The sequence below is a fragment of the Desmodus rotundus genome, chromosome X, assembly GCF_022682495.2.
Source record: "Desmodus rotundus isolate HL8 chromosome X, HLdesRot8A.1, whole genome shotgun sequence".
Classification (NCBI taxonomy): Eukaryota; Metazoa; Chordata; class Mammalia; order Chiroptera; family Phyllostomidae; genus Desmodus; species Desmodus rotundus.
Genome location: NC_071400.1, coordinates 65,495,640 through 65,519,118, shown reverse-complemented (window position 1 = coordinate 65,519,118; position 23,479 = coordinate 65,495,640). Strand labels below are relative to the sequence as shown.

The window sequence follows — 23,479 nt, the reverse complement described above, 5'->3', positions numbered from 1 at the left end:
AGAGCAAGTACAAGGAAGGAAATAACCAAGATCAGAGCAGAATTAAATGACATAGAGACTAAAAGCACAATTGTAAGGATCAATGAATCCAGGAGCTGGTTCTTTGAAAAGATAAACAAAATTGACAAGCCCTTAAGCAGGCTCATCAAGAAAAAAAGAGAGAGGACCCATATAAACACAATCAGAAATGAAAGAGGAGAGACTACAACAGATAGCACTGAGATACAAAGGATTGTAAGAAATTACTATGAAGATCTGTGTGCCAGAAAATTTGAAAACCTACATGAAATGGACAAATATCTAGAAAAATATACCCTTCCAAAACACAATGAAGTAGATGCAGAAAGCCTGAACAGACCAATTACAGCTGATAAAATTGAAGCAGTAATCAAAAGGCTTCTGACACACAAAAGCCCTGGACCAGACAGTTTGACATGAGAATTCTACAGACTTTAAGAGAGAGGTAACCCCCATCCTCCACAGCTTATTATAAAAAATTCAAGAAGGTCAAAGATTCCCAAACTTATTGTATGAAGCCAACATCATCCTAATCCCAAACCAGAGAAAGACACAAAAAGAAAGAAAACTTCAGGCCAATATCGCTGGTGAACATAGATGCTAAAATCCTCAACAAAATATTCGCAAGCCTCATCCAGCAATATTTTAAAAAGATCATACACCATGACCAAGTGGGATTCATCCCAGGGATGCAAGGATGGTACAATATTCGCAAATCAATAAACATAATACACCACATAAGCAAAAGCAAAGACAAAAACCACTTGATCATATCAATAGATGCAGAAAAAGCATTTGATAAGGTACAGCACCCATTTCTGATACAAACACTGAGCAAAGTGGGAATAAAGGGAGCATTCCTCAACATAATAAAGGCCATATATGAGAGACCTATAGCCAACATCATACTCAAAGGAAAAAAACTTAGAGCTTTCCCACTAAGATCAGGAACAAGACAAGGATGCCCTCTCTCACCACTCCTATTCAACATAGTACTGGAAGTCCTAGCCACAGCAATCAGACAAGAAAAAGCAATAAAAGGCATCCAAATTGGAAAGGAGGAAATGAAACTGTCACTGTTTGCAGATGACATGATAGTGTACATGGAAAATCCTATAGACTCCACCAAAAAACTACTCGACCTAATAAATGAATTTGGCAAAATAGCTGGATACAAAGTCAATACTCAGAAATCAAAGGCATTCCTGTACACCAACAACGAAACTGCAGAAACAGAAATCAGGAAAAAAATCCCATTTGAGATAGCAACAAGAAAAATAAAGTACCTAGGATAAACCTAACCAAGGAGGTAAAAGACCTGTACTCGGAAAACTGCACAACATTGAAGAAAGAAATTAAGGAAGACACAAACAAATGGAAGCATGTACCATGCTCATTGATTGGAAGAATTAACATCATCAAAATTGCCATACTACCCGAAGCGATTTATAGATTCAATGCAATACTTATTAAAGTACGCATGACATATTTCCCAGATATAGAACAAACATTTCAGAAATTCATATAGAACATAAACAACTCTGAATAGCTGCAGCAATTTTGAGAAAGAAGACCAAAGAGGAGGGATCACAATACCTGATATCAAACTGTATTATAAGGCCACTGTAATCAAAACAGCCTGGTACTGCCATAAAAACAGGCACATAGACCTATGGAGCAGAACAGAGAGCCCCAAAATAACCCTAATTCTTTACAGTCAATTAATATTTGACAAAGGAGGCAGTTGCATAAAATGGAGCAAAAATAGGCTCTTCAACAAATGGTGTTGGGAGATCTGGACAGCTATGTGCAAAAAAATGAAACTCGATCATCAACTTACGCCATACACAAAAATAAATTCAAGGTGGATGAAAGACTTAAATATAAGTCGTAACACCATAATAGTCCTAGAGGAAAACATTGGTAGGAAAATCTCAGACATTCCATGCAGCAACATCCTCACAGACCCATCCCCTAAAGCAAGGGACATAAAGGAAAGAATAAACAAATGGGACCTCATCAAAATAAAAAGCTTCTGCATAGCTAAAGAAAACGGCATTAAAATGAAAAAGAACCAATAGTATGGGAAAACATATTTGTCAATGATACCTCAGACAAGGGCCTGATCTCCAAAATATATAAAGAACTCACATGACTGCACTCCAGGAAGTCAAAAAACCCAATTAAAAAATGGGCAAAGGACTTGAACAGACAGACACTTCTCCAAGGAAGACATACAGAGGGCCCAGAGACATATGAAAAGATGCTCAGCATCACTAGCCATCAGAGACATGCAAATTAAAACCACAATGGGATACCCTCTCTCACCAGTCAGAGTGGCCAACATAAACAAATCAATAAAAAAATGTTGGAGAGGATGCGGAGAAAAGGGAACCCTAGTGCACTGTTGGTGGGAATGCAGACTGTTGCAGCCACTGTGGAAAACAGTATGGAAATTCCTCAGAAAACTAAAAATGGAACTGCCCTCTGATCCAGCAATTCTGCTGCTGGGATTATACCCTAAGAACCTTGAAACACCAACCCAAAAGAATCTATGCACACCAATGTTCATAGCAGCACAATTTACAATAGCCAAGTACTGGAAGCAACCTAAGTGCCCATCAGCAAATGAGTGGATCCAAAAACTATGGTACTTTTACACAATGGAATTCTACGCAGCAGAGAGAAAGAAGGAGCTTATACCCTTTGCAACAACATGGATGAAACTGGAGAGCATTATGCTAAGTGAAATAAGCCAGACGGTGAGGGACAAATACCATGTGATCTCACCTTTAACTGGAACATAATCAACGGAAGAAAAAAGGAAACACAATATAACCAGAGACATTGAAGTTAAGAACAATCTAACAATAGCCAGAGGGGAGCGGTGAGGGGACAGTGGGAGAGGGGCTTACAGGAACTACTATAAAGGAGACATGGACCAAACCAAGGGGGAGGGTAGAGGTGGGGGTGGGAGGTGGGTTCAGCTGGGGTGGGGTGTAAGGATGGGGAGAAAATGCAGACAACTGTAATTGAATAACAATAAAAATTAAAAAAAAAACAATGAGGATAGTGTAAGGAGCCTTTGGGACAACTTCAAGTCTACCAACATTTACATCATAGGGTTGCCAGAAGGAAAAGAGAAAAAGCAAGAGATTGGAAATCTATTTGAAAAAATAATGAAAGAAAACTTTCCTAATTTGGTGAAGGAAATAGAGATGCAACTCCAGGAAGCACAGAGAGTCCCAAACAAAATGGGTGCAAAGAGGACCACAGCAAGACACATCATAATTAAAATACTAAAGGTTAAAGATAAAAAGAGAATCCTAAAAGCAGCAAGAGAAAACCAGTTAGTTACCTACAGGGGAATTCCCATAAAACTGGCAGCTGATTTCTCAAAAGAAACTTTGCAGGTTAGAAGGGATTGGCAAGAAATATTCAAAATATTGAAAAGGAAGGTCCTACAACCAAGACTACTCTATGCAGTAAAGCCATCATTTAAAATCAAAGGGCAGATAAAGACCTTTCCAGACAAGAAAAATCTAAAGGAGTTTACCACCTCCATTGTTATATGAAATGTTAAACGGAGTTATTTAAGGAAAAGAATATCAAAACTATGAACAACAAAATGGCAATAAATACATATCTATTAACATTTGAATGTAAAAACAAGCTTAGCAAACAAGCAGAACAGAAACAGAAACATAGGTACAGAGAACATTTTGATGGTTGCCATAGGGGAGGAAGATCTGGGGGTATGAGTGAAAAAGTGAAGGGAATAAGAAGCAAATTGCTGGTTATAAAACAGTCATGGGGGATGTAAAGTACAGTATAGGGAGTAGCCAAAGAACTTAGATGGACATGGACAATGGTGTGGGGGATTGCCTGAGGTAGTGGGGGTTGCTGTGTAGAGGAGGGCATAAGAGGGAAAGTTGGGACAACTGTAATAGCATAACCAATTAAGTATTAAAAAATAAATTACTTTTTCTTTGACTATTGTAATTGGGTGTTTTTCACTACCTTATCTTAAAGATTGCTGATATGATCTTCTGCTTTTTCTAATAAACTATTGGTTCCCTGTAATATATTTTTCATTTCAGTTACTGTATTATTTTTTTCTGATTTGTTCTTTTTTATGTTTTCTATATCTTTTTAAATGTTTCCCATAAGTTCTCATTGAGTTTTTCTATTCTTTCCCTAAGTTCATTAAGCATCCTTCTTTAAAAAAATATTTTATTGATTATGCTGTTACAGTTGTCCCATTTCCCCCCCTTCACTCCCCTCCACCCTTGCACGCCCCTTCCCACCCACATTCCCCCGCTATAGTTCATGTCCATGGGTCATACATATAAGTTCTTTGGCTTCTACGTTTCCTATACTATTCTTACCCTCTCCCTGTATATTTTCTACCTACCATTTATGCTACTTATTCTCTGTACCTTTCCCCCATCTCCCCCCGACTCCCCTGTTGATAACCCTCCATGTGATCTCCATTTCTGTGGTTCTGTTCCTGTTCTAGTTGTCTGCTTAGTTTGCTTTTGTTTTTGTTTTAGGTGTGGTTGTTAATAACTGTGAATTTGCTGTCATTTCACTGTTCATATTTTTTATCTTCTTTTTCTTAGTTAAGTCCCTTTAACATTTCATATAATAATGGCTTGGTGATGATGAACTTTAACTTGACCTTATCTGAGAAACACTTTATCTTACCTTTCATTCTAAATGATAGCTTTGCTGGATACAGTAATCTTGGATGTAGGTCCTTGCCTTTCATGACTTTGAATACTTCCTTCCAGCCCCTTCTTGCCTGTAAGGTCTCTTTTGAGAAATCAGCTGACAGTCTTATGGGCACTCCTTTGTAGGTAACTGTTCTTTTCTCTTGCTGCTTCTAAGATTCTCTCCTTATTTTTAATCTTGGATAATGTAATTATGATGTGCCTTGGTGTGTTCCTCCTTGGGTCCAATTTCTTTGGGACTTTCTGAGCTTCCTGGACTTCCTGGAAGTCTATTTCCTCTGCCAGATCGGGGAAGTTCTCCTTCATTATTTGTTCAAATAAGTTTTCAAGTTTTTGTTCTTCCTCTTCTCCTTCTGGTACCCCTATAATTCGGATGTTGGAACATTTAAAGATGTCCTGGAGGTTCCTAAGCCTCTCCTCATTTTTCCGAATTCTTGTTTCTACATTCTTTTCTGGTTGGATGTTTCTTTCTTCCTTCTGGTCCACACCATTGATTTGAGTTCCAGTTTCCTTCCCATCACTATAGGTTCCCTGTACATTTTCCTTTGTTTCACTTAGCATAGCCTTCATTTTTTCATCTAATTTGCAACCAAATTCAACCAATTCTGAGAGCTTCCTGATTACCAGTGTTTTGAACTGTGCATCTGATAGGTTGGCTATGTGTTTGTCGCTTAGTTATATTTTTTCTGGAGCTTTGATCTGTTCTTTAATTTGGGCCATTTTTTTTTTTGTCTTGGAGCGCCTGTTACGTAAAGGGGTGGAGACTTAGGTGTTTACCGGGGAGAGGTAATCCTCCTTGCTGCAGTGTGACCCTGTATGTGGGGGAGGGGTCGATAGATAGCAATGGCTCTTCCTGTTTTCAGTCACTTCCTCGGGCTACCCACAATCAAAGTGAGCCCTTTGGATGCTGATTCCTGGATTCCTGAGTGGGTGGGTTCGTGTACATTCCAGGACCCTTTGGGTCTCTCTAATGAACTCTCCTGTGAGGCTGGGAGTTTGTCTCTCTGCCGCCTCAATCCCCACAGGTGTTTTCAATCAGTGGTTTGAGGCTTTATTTTCCCGCGCGAGAACTCTGGGTTGCGCGGTCTGTGGCTGGGTCTACCAGCTGCTGCCTCACTGCCAGCTGCAGCTTTGCCCACCCTGCTCCACAATCTGCCACCTCGCTGCGTGCACCAGCCGCTGCCTTGCCTCATGTCCTCTCCACCCAGCTGCCCGTCTCTGCCCCTCCTACTGGTCTGGATGAATATTTCTTCTTTATCTCCTTCGTTGTTGGACTTCCATACAGTTCGATTTTCTGTCAGTTCTGGTTGTTTGTGTTTTTAAATGGTTGTTGTCCTTCTTTTGGTTGTGCAAGGAGGCACAGTGTGTCTATCTATGCCTCCATCTTGGCCAGAAGTCAGAAGTCCTTATTGAGCATCCTTATAACAGAGTTTTGAACTCAGCATCTAGTAGAGTGCTTGTCTCCATTTCATTTAGTTCTTTCTCTGCAATTTTGTCCTGTTCTTTCACTTGGGACATGTTTCTTTGTCTCCTAATTTTGGCTGACTTCCTTTGTTTCCATGTATTAGGTAGATTGGCTATGTCTCCCAGTCTTGACAATGTGTCCTGATATAATAGGGGTCACCTGTGGCCCGATGTCCCTGGTCACTTGAGCCTGGTGTTCCTTGTGTTGGTAGTATGTGCCCTCCTGTTGTAGTTGAGCCTTGATTGCTGTTGGCATGTTAGTGGGTGTGATTGACTCTCTGGTTGACTGTGGGGAATAGCTATGACTACAGCAGACAAGCTGTTGTGCAGGGGGCTGATCCCACTGAGCAGGATTCACGTTACTGGGGATCTTGTGCCTGCTCAATCTGCCCTATGGGTGTGTCATAAGTGAATTTCGGTGGTCCTATGGTGTTGTCTGAAGCTGGCCACTGGTTTTGTTGGTTCTGAGGCCTCTTAGAAGGGACTCTGGCATGGGCCAAGTCAGCTACTTCCTGTGTGTGGCCCAGAACCACCTGGTAGGATTTACAGAAAAATCTGTGGTTAGTTGCCATCGGTGCTTGTCGTGAAGGCCTCTGAGAGTGGTTATGCTGTGAATCGAGGACAGTTGCCTCTAGTACTGGGCTTTGGACTGCTTACCAAAGGTATGGGGCATGCCAAGGCCAGCCACTGTTTGTTTGATGTTTGTGGACTTTTGAGAGACATTAAGAAAACCTGTAACATGAACCATGAATGGCCACTTGTATGGGAAAACTGCTAAGAGAGGTTCAGTCTGAGTGTGTGAATTAGGTGGGGCAAGGTCTCAGCAAATCACCAGGGTGGGAAGAATGGTTTTAACCAAGATAATGGAGAGCTGTATTTGGCACCCACCTGCACCTGCTAGCTAAATGAAGGGAGGTTCTCAACAAAGGAGCAGTGGCCTCTGCCAGCACTTTTATCCTAGGGAGAGCTGCTCTGATCCCTGCCCCTCCAGCCCTTGCCATGAATAGTCGATTTGGCTCTTTCTTGGATGTCCTTGGTTCTTTTGGAGCTTCTGCCCTAGTGCTGGAGCTCAGAGTGAGTGCGTTTGTGAGCACATGAGTCTGTGTGCAGTCCCTTTAAGAGCTGTAGTGCCTGGGGCTTCAGCAGCTCTCCATATCACTCAGCCACAATCCTTGCTGCCAGATAAAGGACTTCTCTTCCTGGCATTAGATCCCTGGGCTGGGCAGCCCAGTGTGGGCCTAGGACTCCTCGATTCTCAGTGGGGACCAATGCAGCCTAAATATCCCTTCAAAACTGCCACACAGTTGCTGTTGGGTCTGCCTGTTCCATGTCTTGATCTCTTCTATGAGACTCAACATGGTTTTCTCTTTATATCCTTAGTAACAGGAATTCTGTTCAGCTAGCCCTCAGGTTGTTCTCAATGATGGTTGTTCTGTAGTTTAGTTGTAATTTTTTTTAAATAATTAAAAATAAATCTTCAGTAACCATCCTCTTTTTTAAACACAGAGGGGAAGGGAGGGAGAAAGAGGCAGAGAGAAACATCAATATGTGGTTGCTTCTCACATGCCCCCTACTGGGGACCTGACCTGGCCCACAACCCAGGCATGTGCCCTGACTGGGAATTGAACTGGTGACCCCTTGGTCCACAGGCCAGCACTCAATCCACTGAGCCACACCAGCCAGGGTAGTTTAGTTGTAATTTTGATGTGGTCATGGTAGGAGGCAAGCACAGTATTTCTCTACTCTGCCATCTTGACCAGAATTCCTCCCCTTTTTCTAAATCTCTGACATGCTATTTTTTTTCTTTTTGGAGTAGCAGGACCTCTCAACCCAATCTCATCTTTTTTCCTAACCTTTCCCTTCAAGAAGTTTGAGTTGGGAGAAATTCGATTTGAAAAATTAAACATATACAGAAGGCCCTCGAATAACATCGTTTTGCTCATTGTTACTTTCTTTTAACATTGATGAGATGCCATAGGAACTTAACCTTTTTTATATCAATTAGCCTATGGTAAAGTTGGTTTCATTGTACATTGTTTTGTGACAGTTCCAAGAACTTATTGATGATGTTAGGTGAGGACTTACTGTACTTTTCTTGGCCTCAATACCCCAAAATATCAAAATGAATCCTATCTCTGGTTGAACACAGCCCATGAGGGGCAAAATATCCCCAAAGGTTGAGAGTCAAAAGAAGACTGACCTGGTTGCGATGATCACCTCTGTGGCATACTTGGCCTTCAGGATTTTGTTCAACTCAGTGGCTGCAGATTCTAAGTATTGGATGGCAGCAGCCTAGGGGGAAAAGGAGTATTCAGCCCTGGAACCTCAGCACTATGACATAGTGTGCTGCCCATCCTCATTCCCTATTATTTTTTTTACTGACTCTTTACCATCAACTCAACTGCTTCTCTGGAAATAATCATAAGCAAGTAATTCTTTTGAAGATCCTTATAGATAATATTAGTTCTGTGGTCATTCGAAAAATAAGAGGTCTATATTGTTTCCTTTAATTGTAATAAATATTTAAAACTCATATAAAGGTGGCAATGTTTGTTCCATGTTTCAAATGAACAATCTCATATTACATAGCTAGTAAATAATAGATTTGGGATTTGAACCCACATTTTTCCAATGTCAGAGTGTCACCTCTTATATAATATTATTAGTAATAATAACAGCATCCACTTATATAGTACTGACTATGTGCCAGGCTCTGTTCTAAGCTATATATATTTTTCATGTAGTCCTTATAAAAACCCTATGATATAGGGATTATTATTATCCCCATTTCACAGAACAGGAAGGTGAGGCACAGGAAAAAGGATAGCTGGTAAATGGCAGTCAGAATTCCATTCCAGGCAGTCTGATTCTTGAATCTGTACTTTTAACTACAACTTGTGTCTACCAAGCCCTGATGATTCTCTCTTCAATATATCTTAAATATGTCCATTTCTCCTTATCTCTGTTACCACTTCACCAGTCCAAATCATTATCTTTTCCCCAGACAATTATAGCATCTCTTGTTTTTCTCTTTGTCTCTAGTCTTTATTCTTTTAATTGTTTCTTCACATACCATGGAATTCCCCTGCTTAAATCCTTTCTATTAGATAGCAGAATAGATGGACAGATTTGTGATAAAGTATAGTAGAATATTAATGGTAGAATCTACCATTTAAAATTTCCTATGTGTTTGAAAGTTTTCATAATGAAATAAAAACAAATCTTCTATGATTCTAATTGCTCTTAGGACAAAAGTTCCAACTTTCTATCATGGTTTAACAGGTTCTTTCTGGCATGCCCCTGATTATACTTCTCCATGTTCATATTTAGTTGTTCTGCTTATATACCCTTCCTGGCCCCATATGCCTCAGCCATTATGAAGGCTTTTCAGTTCTGTGAATACTCTGTGTTCACTCACCTTTGGAACACACACACTGTTCCATCTACCTGCAATAGGCCTCCTCTTTTTTACTATCCTGCTTAACTCCCTCTGGTCCCTAAATATCTTCTGAAATGGTCCTCACTCAGAGAAGCATTCCCCAATTTCCCCCAGACTTGGTTAGGTACATCTGCTGGGTGTTCCCACCCCTGCTATTTCCTTACATACTAACAGTCATAGTATTTTATAAAAACTATTTTTCTACCAGTGCAACTAGACTAAGAGCTCCATGACAGCATGGACTGTATCATTCTTCTTTACCAAGTAGCATATAAAAACAGCTGCTAGAACAGTATCTCACACATAGTAGTTAATTCATAAATATTTTTTTTTTGTGTGTGTGTGTGTTTTTTTTTTTTTTCTTTCTTTTTTTTCTTTTTTTTTTTTTATTGTTATGCAATTACAGTTGTATGCCTTTTCTCCCCATCCCTCTACCCCACCCCAGGTGAACCCACCTCCCTCCCCCCTCTCCACCCTCCCCCTTGGTTTTGTCCATGTGTCCTTTATAGTAGTTCCTGTAATACCCTCTTCCCACTATCCCCGCCCCCACCCCCCACCCCCGCCCTGGCTATTGTTAGATTGTTCTTAACTTCAATGTCTCTGGTTATATTTTGTTTGCTTTTTTCTTCTATTGCTTATGTTCCAGTTAAAGGTGAGATCATATGGTACTTGTCCCTCACTTCCTGGCTTATTTCACTTAGCATAATGCTCTCCAGTTTCATCCATGCTGTTGCAAAGGGTATAAGCTCCTTCTTTCTCTCTGCTGCGTAGAATTCCATTGTGTAAATATACCATAGTTTTTGGATCCACTCGTTTGCTGATGGGCACTTCGGTTGCTTCCAGTACTTGGCTATTGTAAATTGTGCTGCTATGAACATTGGGGTGCACAGATTCTTTTGGATTGGTGTTTCAGTGTTCTTAGGGTATAATCCCAGCAGCGGAATTACTGGGTCAAAGGGCAGTTCCATTTTTAGTTTTCTGAGGAAATTCCATATTGTTTTCCACAGTGGCCTCACCAGTCTGCATTCCCACCAACAGTGCACAAGGGTTCCCTTTTCTCCACATCCTCTCCAACATTTGTTTGTGGATTTGTTTATGTTGGCCATTCTGACTGGTGTGAGATGATACCTCATTGTGGTTTTAATTTGCATCTCTCTGATGGCTAGTGATGCTGAGCATCTTTTCATATGTCTCTGGGCCCTCTGTATGTCTTCCTTGGAGAAGTGTCTGTTCAAGTCCTTTGCCCATTTTTTAATTGGGTTGTTTGTCTTCCTGGAGTGGAGTCGAGTGAGTTCTTTATATATTTTGGAGATCAGGCCCTTGTCTGAGGTATCGTTGGCAAATATGTTTTCCCATACTGTTGGTACTCTTTGTAATTTGGTGCTGTTTTCTTTAGCCATGCAGAAGCTTTTTATTTTGATGAGGTCCCATTTGTTTATTCTTTCCTTTATGTCCCTTGCTTTAGGGGATGTGTCTGTGAGGATGTTGCTGCGTGGAATGTCTGAGATTTTCCTGCCAATGTTTTCCTCAAGGACTTTTATGGTGTTACGGCTTATATTTAAGTCTTTTATGCATCTTGAGTTTATTTTCGTGTATGGCGTAAGTTGGTGATCGAGTTTCATTTTTTTGCACGTAGCTGTCCAGATCTCCCAACACCATCTGTTGAAGAGGCTGTTTTTGCTCCATTTTATGCTCCTGCCTCCTTTGTCAAATATTAATTGATCGTATAGACTTGAGTTTATTTCTGGGCTCTCTATTCTGTTCCATTGGTCTATGTGCCTGTTTTTATGCCAATACCAGGCTGTTTTGATTACAGTGGCCTTGTAATACAGTTTGATATCAGGTATTGTGATCCCTCCTGCTTTGTTTTTCTTTCTCAAAATTGCTGCAGCTATTCGAGGTCGTTTATGGTTCCATATGAATTTCTGCAATGTTTGTTCTATATCTGTGAAATATGTCATGGGTACTCTAATAGGGATTGCATTGAATCTATAAATTGCTTTGGGTAGTATGGCCATTTTGATAATGTTGATTCTTCCAATCCATGAACATGGTACATGCTTCCATTTGTTTGTATCTTCCTTAATTTCTTTCTTCAGTGTTGTGTAGTTTTCTGAGTACAGGTCTTTTACCTCCTTGGTTAGGTTTATTCCTAGGTACTTTATTTTTCTTGTTGCTATATCGAATGGGATTTTTTTCCTGATTTCTGTTTCTGCAGTTTCGTTGCTGGTGTACAGGAATGCCTTTGATTTCTGGGTATTGACTCTGTATCCAGCTGTTTTGCCAAATTCATTTATTAAGTCGAGTAGTTTTTGAGTGGAGTCTATAGGGTTTTCCATGTACACTATCATGTCGTCTGCAAACAGTGACAGTTTCATTTCCTCCTTTCCAATTTGGATGCCTTTTATTGCTTTTTCTTGTCTGATTGCTGTGGCTAGGACTTCCAATACTATGTTGAATAGGAGTGGTGAGAGAGGGCATCCTTGTCTAGTTCCTGATCTTAGTGGGAAAGCTCTAAGTTTTTGTCCATTGAGTGTGATGTTGGCTGTAGGTCTCTCATATATGGCCTTAATTATGTTGAGGACTGCTCCCTTTATTCCCACTTTGCTGAGTGTTTTTATCAGAAATGGGTGCTGTATCTTATCAAATGCTTTTTCCGCATCTATTGATATGATCATGTGATTTTTGTCTTTGCTGTTGTTGATGTAATGTATTATGTTTATTGATTTGCGAATATTGTACCATCCTTGCATCCCTGGGATGAATCCCACTTGGTCATGGTGGATGATCTTTTTAATATATTGCTGGATGCGGTTTGCTAATATTTTGTTGAGAATTTTAGCATCTATGTTCATCAGCGATATTGGCCTGAAGTTTTCTTTCTTCGTTGTGTCTTTATCTGGTTTTGGGATTAGGATGATGTTGGCTTCATAAAAAGAGTTTGGGAGTCTTCCATCAGTTTGGATTTTTTCGAATAGTCTGTGAAGGATAGGGGTTAGTTCTTCCTTAAATGCTTTGTAGAAATCTCCTGTGAAACCATCTGGTCCAGGGCTTTTGTGTGATGGGAGTTTCTTGATGACAGCTTCAATTTCCTTTGCTGATATTGGTTTGTTCAGGTTTTCTGCTTCTTCTTCATTCAGTTTTGGAAGATTATATTTTTCTAGAAATGTGTCCATTTCATCTAGGTTTTCAAATTTCTTAGCATACAGGTCTTCATAGTAATTTCTTACGATCCTTTGTATTTCTGTGGTATCAGTTGTAATCTCTCCACTTTCATTTCTAATTCTGTTTATTTGGATCCTCTCTCTTTTTTTCTTGATGAGCCTACTTAAAGGCTTGTCGATTTTGTTTATCTTTTCAAAGAACCAGCTCCTGGATTCATTGATCCTTACAATTGTGCTTTTAGTCTCTATGTCATTTAGTTCTGCTCTGATCTTGGTTATTTCCTTCCTTCTGCTTGCTCTGGGCTGTCTTTGTTGTTGTTCCTCCAGTTCTTGTAGGCGTAGGGTTAGGTTGTTTGTTTGAACTGTTTCTAACTTCTTAAGGTAGGCCTGTATTGCTATGAACTTCCCTCTCAGGACTGCCTTTGCTGTGTCCCATAGGTTTTGGGTTGTTGTGAGTTCATTTTCATTTGTTTCCAGGAAGTTTTTGATTTCTTCCCTAATCTCATTCTTGACCCATTCATTGTTTAATAGCATGCTATTCAGTCTCCATGCTTTTGAGTGTTTTGGGTTTTTACCCTTGGCGTTGGTTTCTAGTTTCAGACCCTTGTGGTCAGAGAAGATGCTTGATATGATTTCAATTTTCTTGAATTTGTTGAGGCTTGCTTTGTGTCCTATCATGTGGTCTATCTTTGAAAAAGTTCCATGGACACTTGAAAAGAACGTGTATTTTGCTTCTTTGGGATGAAAAGCTCTGTATATATCAGTTAAGTCCATTTCCTCTAAGGTATTGTTAAGTGACACAATATCTTTGTTGATCTTTTGTTTGGAAGACCTGTCCATTTTTGATAGTGGGGTGTTAAAATCCCCTACTATAATTGTGTTGCTGTCAATATCTTTCTTGAAATCCTCCAAGATTTTCTTTATGTATTTGGGTGCTCCTATGTTGGGTGCATATATATTTACAATGTTTATGTCTTCTTGGTGGATTCTTCCTTTGAGTATTATGAAGTGACCTTCTGGGTCTCTCTTTATGGCCCTTCTTTGGAAGTCTATTTTGTCAGATATGAGTATTGCTACCCCTGCTTTTTTTTCCTGTCCGTTTGCTTGGAAGATTTGTTTCCAGCCCTTCACTTTCAGTCTGTGTAAGTCTTTTGTCCTGAGATGGGTTTCTTGTAGGCAGCATATGTGTGGGTCATGTTTTCTTATCCATTCAGCTGTTCTATGTCTTTTGATTGGAGCATTTAATCCATTTACATTTAAGGTTATTATCGATAGGTAGTTATTCATTGCCATTATTTCCTACCTGTGTTCCTCTGTCTTTCTCTTTTCCTTCCTTTCCTTAAAGCAGTCCCTTTAGCATCTCTTGCAGAGCTGGTTTGGTGGAGCTGTATTCTTTTAGACTTCTTTTGTCTGGGAAACTCTTTATTTGGTCTTCTATCTTGATTGAGAGCCTTGCTGGGTAAAGTAGTCTTGGTTGCAGGCCTCTGGTTCTCAGTACTTGGAATATTTTTTGCCATTCTCTTCTGGCTTGGAGCGTTTCCATTGAGAAGTCAGTTGCTAACCTTATTGGGGCTCCCTTGTATGTTACTTCCTTTTTCTCCCTTGCTGCCTTTAAGATCCTCTCTTTGTCTTGGAAATTTGCCATTTTAATTATGATGTGTCTTGCAGTGGGTCTCTTTGGGTTCCTCTTGTTTGGGACTCTCTGTGATTCCTGGATTTGGGTGACTTTTTCTCTTCTCAGATTAGGGAAATTTTCCATCATTACTTTTTCAAACAGGTTTTCTATCCCTTGCTCTTCTTCTTCTCCTTCTGGTATTCCTATTATACGGATATTGTTACGTTTCATGTTGTCCTGAATTTCCCTTATTGCCTCTTCATTCTTTCTGAGCCTCTTTTCCTTTTCTTGCTCCTTCTGGGTGTTTTTTTCTACTTTATCCTCCAGCTCGCTGATCCGATCCTCTGCTTCGTCAAGTCTGCTTTTAATTCCTTCTACTGTGTTCTTCAATTCAGAAATTGTATTCTTCATTTCCTCTTGGCTCTTGTTGATATTTTCTATTTCCTTTTTCATGTTGATATAGTTTGCAGTGAGTTCATTGTAGTTTCCTTGTAGTTTCTGGTAGTTCTCTTTGAGCTCAGAGAGCTCAGTGAGTTTCCTGATGACCATTGCTTTGAACTCAGTATCTGATAGTTGACTTGCCTCTTTTTCGGTTAGTATTCTTTCTGAGACTTCCTCCTTTCCTTTCATTTGGGAATTGTTTCTTTGTCTTCCCATTGTTTGTGAGGCTCTTCTTGTTGGCCTCTGCGTCTTAAATTGCTTTGTTCTGACTCCCTGGATTTATGATATGAACTTCTATGGTAGAATGCCAATGGGATTCGGTGGTGCTGTCTCCTTACTCTCCTGTGCTCACTGGTCTTGAGCTGACGTTTATGTGTTTAACACGGTCTAACTCTAGTCTTTTCAGCACTCCAGGTTTTGTTGTCTCACCTGTGGGAAAAAGAGAAAGGGGGGGCAAAAGAAAAGAAAAAAAAAAACACACACACACACACAAAACAAACCAAAACAAAGATGGGAAGGAGGGAAAAAGGAAATAGGAAAGGAGGAAAGGAAGGAAGGAGGGAAGAAGGAATAAAGAAAGATCGGAGGCAAGATAAGAAGGAATTTTAGCAAAAATTAAAACATAGAAATAGATAAAAGAAGGCAGGAAGAAGACATAAAAATGGTAAAGGATGGGAAGAAGAAGGAATGAAAAAAAAGAAAAAAAGAGAGAGGAAGAAGGAATTCAGGGGGAAAGGAAAAAAAAGAAAAAGGATAAAAAAAAAAAAATCTTCTGTTGGCTTTAAACCGGTCAGGTTATTTCTGCTGGTGTCCTGTCTGTGAAACGGGAGGGGGTGGTTGGAAGGATTGGTTTCACTTTTCTCTCTTCCTGGGTCACACTCTTCGCTGTTTTGTAGGTGTGGTCCCTGGCAGTCAATCAGTCCGTTGATCAGCCAATCCAGCTGCTTTGGCTTGTGACGCGTGCGTGCGCAGCAGGGGAATCCAGCCGCTTTGGGTCTGTGACGTTATTTTGTGCCTTGAGCGCGCAGCCGGCGGACCAATCGAGCCGCCCGGGCTTGGAACGCTGGCGCGCAGGTGGCGGATTCAGCCGCCTTGGGGTTAGGACACTCGCCAGCAGCTTTGTATTTGGAAAACAGGCACCCAGCCGGCCCTGAGCTTGGTGAGCGCGCACAGCCCGCTGAGCCACAGGCTCTGTGCTTGGGGGCCCAATCCAGCCGCCCTGGGCTTGAGTCTCTCGGGCGGGCGGGGCCGCCCTGGGACTGAATCACGCGGCACTCGGTTCCGAGGTTTTGGGCCTGTGGGTGGAGCAGCTAGTCTCTGCTCCAAATTATCTCGGAGGTTTCAGGTGTGGGCGCCCCTCCGGGGTTTCAAGTGTGGGTCCCGTTTGCTAATCTGCTCGCGCGCGCGACCGGACCTCAGGTGAGCGTAGCAGTCCAGGGGTGGAGGGGGAGGGGCGCCAGGGGTCTCGGCTACTACCGAGAGTTCTCTAATTAGCCCCTGAGTGTCTCTATTTTCTTTTTCTTTTTGAGAAATTCCTCCTTTTCAAGCCCCCCTGGTCTAATCAAGCACCTGGCTGCTCACAGCGCAGCCTGGCCCTCTCCCAAGACTCCTGCCGCAGCCCCTGCGCCAGGGCTGGCGCTTCTGCCGCCCTTGTACCGCGCGGTCCTGGGTCCCGTGGACCTTATTGTCCTTGAGCACTCTTCTTACCGTCAGATCTTTCAGTGTCCTCTATCTTTGGTCTCTGATCTTCGTATATGCTGGAATACTGTTGGCTGTTCGCTCTGCTCCTCAGATCAGCTAGGTATTTCCCTGGCGTTGAGGGGAAGTGGACTCTGCTCCCACCTATGTTGCCGCCATCTTCCCCGAACTCTCCCATAAATATTTTCTATAAATATTTTGAGTGAATATATAAGTAAATCACTGAATGAATTATATCCCCAGTACCTACCACAGTTTTTGGTAAATAGCTGCTGATTGACATGTCCCAAATTTTCAAGGATCTCATTTTCATCAAGCTCATAGATAACACAATAGCTTCTCTCTGGATTTTGCCTCTTATTTCACCATGTAATAAAGATGTTGGCCTGAATCACAGCTGAGCAGTAATTACCTCAAATGTGGGTACATCCATTTCAACTTGTCCTCTTAGCAATGGGGTTTGTCTGGGAGTCTCACGGATCATCACACTCCATCTAAAGTGAAGTTCAAAGACAGATAGATATTTAGAACTCTGTTTCATCACAGGCTGGCATTTTTGCTTCACATGTGAAAAAGAGATCAAAATGTTTATGTGTTGGGGAGAGATGGATTTTAGTGAATGCCCAAGCTATCTCAAGTCACCTGATCTTAGGGTATACCACAAGAGGGATCTCTGCCTCATAGCTTCTCTAGGACAGTGTGATAGAAGGAATTTCATCACAGAATTCTCAGAGAGCAGTGCTTCTTGACTAGAGGTAATTATCAAGATCACCTAAAGTGCTTTTGTAACATACACATACCAGGGTCCCACCCAAGACCTACTGAATTAGAATTTTTATGGTAGGGCCCAGCTTGGTATCTTGAGAAAGCACACCAGGATATCCTTATGGGCAGTCATATATCAAATACTATGTCCCAGCACAGAAAGTCCTTTTTATCAGAAGATAGGATGGAAATACTCTCTCATCTCTAGAGCAGAGACAATCTAGAACAATTGTTTATAAACTCTTACCATTTTAGTTTCTTTGAGAACCTGATGAAGCTATAGAATAGTTTCTATACTTAAAAATATGGTTACATAGGTATGCATTTTGAAGGAGGTTCACAGAACCTTTGAAATTTAGCCATGGAGCTCCTGCTCTAGGATATTTTCAGATGATGACGGGCTTTAGTGATGTTTGAAGGATACATGGTAGACCCTGGCTTCCTAATAGTCAAGCCCCCCACCTCCCAAACTGTCCCTCACTGAAGCCAGAAAGGCTCTGTGAGGGAGGTTAGAACATTCCTGATTGAGATGATATAACTGGGAGTAAATAGTGTGCAACTGGAAAAGGCACAATGGCCTGATCTTTCAGCCACTCACCTGTCTAGAATCCTCACACTAGCCTGCTCTACTAGGTTGAGGATATTCAGGGGTGACTTGTTTTTGTTCCAGAATGCACCCCAGCCTAGGACACGGGCCAGATCATTTCCAGTTCCAAGTGGGATGACTGCCAGCTGACACTGCAAGAACAAAATCAGACACTGTTTTCAGACAGTGCTACCAAAATTCACCCATAAAAGAACCCAGGAGGCACTACTGGGAAAGACTGTGGTATCATAACCAATGGCAATAAGGGATTTATGATTCTAGGAAATGTGATAGAAAGATGTTCAAAATGGATTGAAAATTTCCCTAAGGAGTTGAGCCCCACTATTGGTCATACAAAACCTATCCAGTGAAGGCAAAGGTTGCTGGAATATGCTAATATATATAGCCATTTTAGAGAAGAGAAATATAGCCACAGATCTGTATCTAGGCTGGGCCAAAGAGGTAAGGAGTCTCAGGAGACAAAGCTACTGGATTCAGAAGAGCAGAGGGCTGCTTAGGGAAAGCGGGGAGAGGTAAAGGAAAGTTTCTGCTACTCTTAAGACTTGAGGAAGACAATCAGTTGCCTCAGGAAGGGTAGGAAATTAGGGACTGAATTTTGCCTGAGGCCACTTTTTTGTTTGCTCTCCACCCCTTCCAATCTTCACTTTGGGGCTTGGAGAATAGAGCACTGCTCATGTTTTCTGCTAACTCTTTCATTTCTCTGTCCATAGACAGACAACCAGAAAATGGTCTAGGTGAGCAGGCTTAGATTAGAAATCTACCAGTCAGGTTGAGTATGAAACCAATAGGAAACATGTTTTACAGATAAGGAGAGTGAAAACCAAGGACTTCTTGGGATGAGAAGCTCCACATCCTAGTCTCTCTAGCAATGGCTAAACCCAGTAGGCTAGGGATTCACCTTTTCATGTAATTCTAAGGCATCAATCAGAGATAAGACCCAGCTCACGCTGCCATCTCCTCCACAAACTACAATGCGAAAGCGAGCAAAGTTCTTGAACATGGACAGCCTGGAAGAGAAAGGAGAAAAGGGAGTCATTTCATGAACTGCTGAGTTTTACATCTCTCCTACAATGTGCCAGGGCCCAAGGACTTCCGCTTATGTACCCTTCTAACAAGATACCTGCCTTCTTTACCTTAGCCCCTATCTCTCTGTGTACCTAAAATTATAGGCAATCCTCCCACAGGCAGTCCTGGAGGTCAGAACTTGCCTGAACCCACACTATTCTATGCCCAACCTTGCTCTGGAAGCCACTAGTAACCTAGCTAAATCTACTCCCTGAGGTCCAAGAAGAATGCCTCACATGGTAGCCAATGGACTCACAGAAACCAGAGCTGAACAGCCCTGAATTGGGGCTGAATCATCAAATAAAAGAGGCCTGTAGTAGAGATATATCTATTTGGCCCCATGGGGGAAAAAGAATGAGTGGCAGAAAAGGCTGACAGCAATATTCATTTATCTTCACCTCTGAGGTCAGGAGACATAGTTTTATCTTTTCTAACCAGAAAAGGTGGAGTAAATCTGAGAGCAGGATATGGGCTTGAAGGTATTTCTGGGAGAGGGCTAAAAGTCCTCCAAAATACAAACCAACCCTAAATACTCTGGAGTTATTGCATCTGAGTCCTAATTTGAGAAAATAGTTCTTTTCTGCCCAGGTACTAGAACTAATTCCAGGAAGTCTATTCTAGTCTAGAATGTATAAAAGGCAAAATCCCTTCTATATACCCACTATTTGCCTTTTCCCATGCTTACCCGGCTTCAGGTCCACCCTTCGACAGGTCAAACACTTGAGATGGGTTAAGGTATTGCTTAAATTTTCGGAGGAAGATGATCCCTTGATGATCGCCACTTTTGGAGTTAATGAAGATGAGAAGGGGACATGAACAGGCTGATGACCAATCAAGATTCCAGAAGTCTGAAGATACTACTAATTGGCCTGATACATGCACACAACAAAAAGAAAAAGAAAGGGGAAAAGAACAACCATTGAGATGGAAACAATATACAACTTAACATCAAATTTTGCAAACACCCTTTAAAAAAAAAGTCTTATTGAGGTATAATTGATATACAAGAACTACACTACTTAATGTGTACAATTTAACAAGTTTAGGCATAAGCAAGCAGCCATGATACCATCACCATAATCAAGCTAATACACGTATCCAATATCTCCCAGAGTTTCCTTGTGCCCTAGACTCTTAAGGTACAGAAACAGAGGGAAAATCAGTACAAAACCCAAGGGGCTTTTATTAAAAAACAAACAAAAATCCCCAGCTAGTCTTTGCCCAGCTGTTGCCAGGCAACTGACATTTGCTGAGCAACTACTACATTCTAATCATCATGCTATATACTGCTAGGACTACAATTCCTGCCCTTAAGCTGGGGAGACAGGGTCATACATGAGAGTACATTGGAACATAAGGAATAAAGAAATTGGTGCTACAAAGAAGAATTAATAAAATGCTGAGGAGAAACTGAGGAAGGAGAAGATTGAGAGCCAAGGAGGAAAATCAGCACACCAACTAGTCCTTTCTGTGCTAGGGATCTGCCCTGTTTCTTATAGTGAGAAGATACCAGGTCAGGAGAGAGGGGAGAAAAGGCTGCCCTTTAACCATGAGTGAAAAATTGAACCTATCAATGTGGGATGAATCAGGGAGCTTTAATCACTCCTCTTAGGCTCTGACAGAGCAATTCAAGTTATCACGCCAACTTTCAGAGAAAAAAAACTATAGGGAAATTGAGCAATAGAGAGGCTTTTTAATAATCCTCAACACTGAAGTTCTCCATAGAGAAGTGGAGTTATAGCAGTCTGAATTTCCAAAGCCTGCCAGCTTGTTTTGAGTCTTAGAGCTTATTGGCAGGGGGATAAGCACTGAACAATGGCCCCCTAGGGGATGCTAGACAAATCATGAGCCCCTAAACCTCTGAGCTTGTGGCTTGCCAGGGATGCTTCAGCAAAAATAAATTCAGAGGGCAAAAAGCATGTAGCTTGCTCCTGAATGGTTTGGACCAGGGGGGTGGATTGAGAAGTACCATTAGTTGTAGCCTGGGTGAAAAGGAGCTTGAAGGAAGAGTGCTAACTTGAGCAGACTGCGTGGTTGTTTTGGCTGAAAAAATCTAAAGCAGTCTTCCTCTATGGGCCAATTTCTAAGCCAGCTAGCCAGTCATACACCAAATTTTCAGGGCTTGCCGGGACTCAGTAAAGGGGCATCTGTTATGTCCCTTCAGTAGTATAGCTTGGAAGCTTGGAAGTAGTTACTCACCCTGAACATGTTAGCCAAAAGTAGTCCCCTTTCCAACTTTTTTTTTTTTTATTAAAGGCGATATGCTAACACAATGTTAGTTAAAATATAGTAATTTCTTTATTCAACAAATATGTATTGAGGGTATTATCTGTGCTTATCCTTGATTGTGAGAATACAGTCATGGCCAAGATAAAAATAGTCTCTGATCATGTGGAACTTATATTCTAATGGAGGGAGACAGAGCATAATCTATAAATATAGAAAATAATGTGATATGAAGAAAAAGAAAGCAAGAGAAGGGGATGAAGAATGTAGGGAGTGTTAATTTAGACAGGTGGTCAGGGACAGCTTTTCTGGGGATGTGATATTTGAAATGGGGCTTGCAGGAAGTGAGGAGGTGAGCAATATGGATATCTGGGGGAAGAATTTTGTGGGGAGGAGATGAAAAATAAGTGATAGGAGCCAAAGAAGAGAGAATGTGTGGGGTGTCTGAGGACCAGTGAAGAGAATAGAAAGGTTGTTGTTGAGTGAGTAAGAGGGAGAGTGGCAAAAGATGAGGTCAAAGAGGTGACAGGGGCTAGATAAAATGACAAGAATATGTTAGAGGAAACGGAAAATAAGGGTGAGACTATTCAGTATAGAATTGAAACACTAGGAGTCAGGTCATAAGATATATGAAGAAAATAGTCAAAAGGTGGTATCTTTTTATGTGCTTGCTCTCCTACCAACCAACAATGCAGGCCCTAGCTCATGGCCTGGCCCCAATCTTACCTATTCTTTGTTTTCAAATTTGATTCTGCTCTGTGCTACCCTTCCTTACTCAGTAACCTCTTGTCAACAACACCTTGTAAATGAGCATATGATTTTGAGTGTGTACCTCAATTAGAGGATTCATGGAAATAGCTTCCTGCCAACATGTAGTGGACCTGTGAGATATGCTTGGAAGCAAGAACTCCTCATGCCAGAGGTCCTAGAATTGACCTGTCTATGTCCCCAATGTTTTTAAACAATGCCAAAGGCCCTTTGTGTTAGTCCCTTTCTAAAGGTGAGGCAACAGTGGCAGTGAGACTAAGTACTGTGAGCTGTTTGGGCCTCAGTTTCCTTATCTGCAACGTGGGCCATTCAAAAAACTAACTTGTTTCCAAGTGTGTAGATGAAAATAAGATAGGTGTTATGATGATGAGAAAGGTAAATGTAAATTGGCTCTTAAAAGTGAAAAGATAAGGAAACTTTTTCATAATAAGAAAGATACTAAGTAAAACTAAGCCATGGTACCATATTTTTCTTGTTCAGAAGATGGCCAAAAAAATAAATAAATAAATAACATGCTTGATAGAGGAGGTCATGGGGAAATATGCACTATCATATACTGAAGATGGACATGCAAAGTGACACAAACCTTATAGAGGGCAATTTGGCATATGTATTTGACCCAGTAATTATACCTTTGTACGTATATGTAAAATAACGCATATGAAGTTCATTGCAGCATTGTTTTTAATAGCAAAAGACTGAAAACTAACAAATAATCAGTTAAGAGGGGACTAATTAAATAAATTATGGTATATCCATATAATGGTATATCTTATAGCTGTAAAAAGGAGTGAGGAAACAGTCTTTTGTTGATACAAAAAAATCTCCAAAAAAAGCAAGTTGCAGAACAATGTGTATAGTGTTAAAAAGAGAAGGTATAAGATTATCTATTTATATTTACTGCCATATACATGAAGAAATACTGAAAAGTATTCAATAAATTAATGGCACTTGTTAATTGTGAGTGGTGATAGGGTACGGCTGTAGGAGACTAAGAAGATAAGAGAAAAATAGCAGAAAGATTTTTTTTACTAAATATTATATGTATGTGTGTGTTTCTATTTTTAAAAAATATTATATATGTGAATATATCATCTAGTCAAAAATGAAATTAAAAATTAAGAAAACATACTTATGATAATGTTATCTATAAGGTAAGTAGCCATGAGGGTATAGCTGAAATTATTTATACATCTATTTGACAGCTTGGAGCATGGCCTGCCACAGCTGGTTGCCCCCCAGGTCTATTTACTAACCTAGAGCAAACATCTGAACTTGTTTAGGTGTTGATTTCTCCATATGTACTATAGCAACATGTTGCAATAATTAATAAAATAATCCAGGGTGGGGATGGAAAGCTGCTAGATAAAAAGAAAATTTTATAATTAAGGGAACTTGAACTTCAGTGTCAAACTAATTTGGTCACAGATGGGAAGATTGAGGGGTGGGTGGGGCAGCACTGGCAGAAAATCATTC

General features: G+C 40.8%; 1 protein-coding gene across 1 annotated transcript in view; it reads right to left on the bottom strand.

Moving 5' to 3' along the window:
* DGKK (diacylglycerol kinase kappa) overlaps positions 1–23,479 on the bottom strand; it is a 160,993-nt gene that overhangs the window by 33,419 nt on the left and 104,095 nt on the right. The window contains exons 12-16 of the mRNA XM_024579934.3: positions 19,695–19,878; positions 18,843–18,951; positions 17,936–18,075; positions 16,985–17,066; positions 8,416–8,507 (exon numbers count right to left, since the gene is read on the bottom strand). Of these exons, the coding sequence (XP_024435702.2) occupies positions 8,416–8,507; positions 16,985–17,066; positions 17,936–18,075; positions 18,843–18,951; positions 19,695–19,878 (607 nt within the window). The remainder of the gene's footprint in view (positions 1–8,415; positions 8,508–16,984; positions 17,067–17,935; positions 18,076–18,842; positions 18,952–19,694; positions 19,879–23,479) is intronic.